Raw genomic sequence first — 2,265 nt, 5'->3', positions numbered from 1 at the left:
GGAGACGAGACCGCCCCCTTCTTCGGATTCCTCGGCGCCGCCGCTGCCCTCGTCTTCTCCTGTAAGCAACCTAGGGTTTCTCCTCTCTGTCTCTCCATCGATCTGATCCAAATCTAGGGGTTTTGACTGATTTTGTTCTGATCCAGGCATGGGAGCCGCGTACGGAACAGCGAAGAGCGGCGTCGGAGTGGCGTCGATGGGAGTGATGAGGCCTGAGCTCGTGATGAAGTCGATCGTGCCCGTTGTCATGGCTGGAGTTCTTGGAATCTACGGGTTGATTATTGCTGTCATCATCAGTACGGGGATAAACCCTAAGGCGAAGTCCTACTATCTTTTCGATGGATATGCTCATCTTTCTTCAGGTTTGGCTTGTGGCCTTGCTGGGTTGTCGGCCGGAATGGCGATCGGGATCGTCGGAGATGCTGGAGTTAGGTAAAGAATTTTCTCTCTCTTAGATCCGTTCATTTTTCTGTCTTTACTTTGTTTTTGTGATGATTAGATCATAGATTATCTTCAGGATGTATTACTTTATTGGTAGCTTTTTGACGTTAAATTACTTTATTATTATTTGTTTGATCTAAGTTTTCCCCGCAGGACAGTGGTTTAGGTTAAGAATATGGTGTTGGTGGGTTAGTGCGAAAGATATGTAGGCTATTTATGTTTTTCTTAAGTTAGAAATCAACTTCTAGATCACATTGATGATTTGATGTTGAATGGTTAATGGTGATATCTATTATTATTAATTCGGCTCAGTAAATTGATTGGGTTATTTATGGTTCGGTGGGATTCTTACTAGTAATTTTGTTCTAGATTTGCGTTAATAGTGCTTTTTTGTATGAATTATGTCTAGGTGGCTTGACATTGTTTTATAATAATTTGTTTAAACTGCTTACTCTTCTAAGTTTGTATAGAAACTTTAAGAGACGTATAATGAAACTTTTATATTCTATGAAAAATAAGAATTTTAATTGTGAATGGTTTACATTCAAAAATATGACTCACCCAACTTCAAGCATGTAGGATGGAACCAATATGCCAAGCTGGTTAAGTTAGTTTATTTAGCTTGGAAAATAGCATACACCTGCTCTTTGTTGGATGTGCATATAAGTTCTTATTTGTTGTGCTCTTCATCTCCCCCCCTCCTTTTGTTCTTTCTCAAATAGTCAGTAAACATTGTATTTTCTTGCTTTAATTATTAAATCTTGAAGTATTGTTTTCAAACATCTAAAAAAAACTGCTACTAACATAAGTTATTAACTGAATAAGTAAATTACTTTAGGGAATTGTTGCTATGGCTTTAAGGATAAATGATGTAAAGGGGACATTGTATTTACTTGTAAAGTTTAATCTCCTAACCTGCTATACCTCTATCAAGTCTAGAGGAACTAGTTCGTAGTCATCTCTGATCCTCTCTGTTATTATTACCGTGTAGGAAAGTAGGATTGATATGTGATGGTTCTCAATTGTGTATCCATGTATTGTTCTAGGCTGCAGCAACTTGAGTTTTACTTTCTTGATTATTTTCTTTAGTTATTGGTAGTTTTCTTTTATTGTTGTTAGATATTTCTTTCTTGCTTATTTTCTTTTTCGCTAAAACCTTATCAAGGTTCTTGAGTGTTTATTAGCATGTAAATTTTTAGCAATAGATGATCTTTTGGTATTTATTTCTTTTTAATAGAAGTTCTCTTTTTTGGATAAGCACTTGAGCAACTTTTGAATTTATCTTAACTTTTTAATTTTTCTTTGTCACACACACACAAATGCACACACAAATGCACACACAAATAAGGTAATGCTATTCTTAGATTTAGGTAAGCATTAATTAAAATAAACTTCTATCTTGTGCTCTTAGATAATAAACCTCCTTCAAAAGCAACCTAGATAATTTAGGCTAAATTACTTTTTAGCTAAATTTTAACTATCACACTATTTGCTAGATGAGAGATGCTTCAGATGGTACGATAAAAATTGATACTAATCCCAAGTGCTTATCCAAAGACAAGAATATATTTGTAAGGAATTGTTATACATGTTTAAAATAATATCATGTGTTGATCTCATGTTTCCAAACTTCTTGTAGCAAGTAATACCAACACTCCAAAATTGACAGGATATTTTAGGATACTCCTGGTTTTGTACACGCGCGCGCGCACACACATACATATATGCACACGCGCGCACACATATTTGTGTGCGTGTTTCTCTCTCTCTATATATTCTCTCTCTCTCTATCTATATATATATATATATATATATATATATATA

At 35.2% G+C, this 2,265-nt stretch overlaps 1 protein-coding gene across 1 annotated transcript in view; it reads left to right on the top strand.

Annotated features, from left to right (window-relative positions):
• LOC109836541 (V-type proton ATPase 16 kDa proteolipid subunit-like) overlaps positions 1-2,265 on the top strand; it is a 10,249-nt gene that overhangs the window by 129 nt on the left and 7,855 nt on the right. Inside the window, exons 1-2 of the mRNA XM_020404458.1 lie at positions 1-61; positions 147-432. The exon at positions 1-61 is cut by the window's left edge and continues 129 nt beyond it. Coding sequence (XP_020260047.1) covers positions 149-432 — 284 coding nt within the window. The 5' untranslated portion in view covers positions 1-61; positions 147-148. The remainder of the gene's footprint in view (positions 62-146; positions 433-2,265) is intronic.

Source organism: Asparagus officinalis, chromosome 4 (genome assembly GCF_001876935.1).
Source record: "Asparagus officinalis chromosome 4, Aspof.V1, whole genome shotgun sequence".
In the NCBI taxonomy this organism is placed as follows: domain Eukaryota; kingdom Viridiplantae; phylum Streptophyta; class Magnoliopsida; order Asparagales; family Asparagaceae; genus Asparagus; species Asparagus officinalis.
This window is presented reverse-complemented; position numbering and strand designations above follow the sequence as displayed.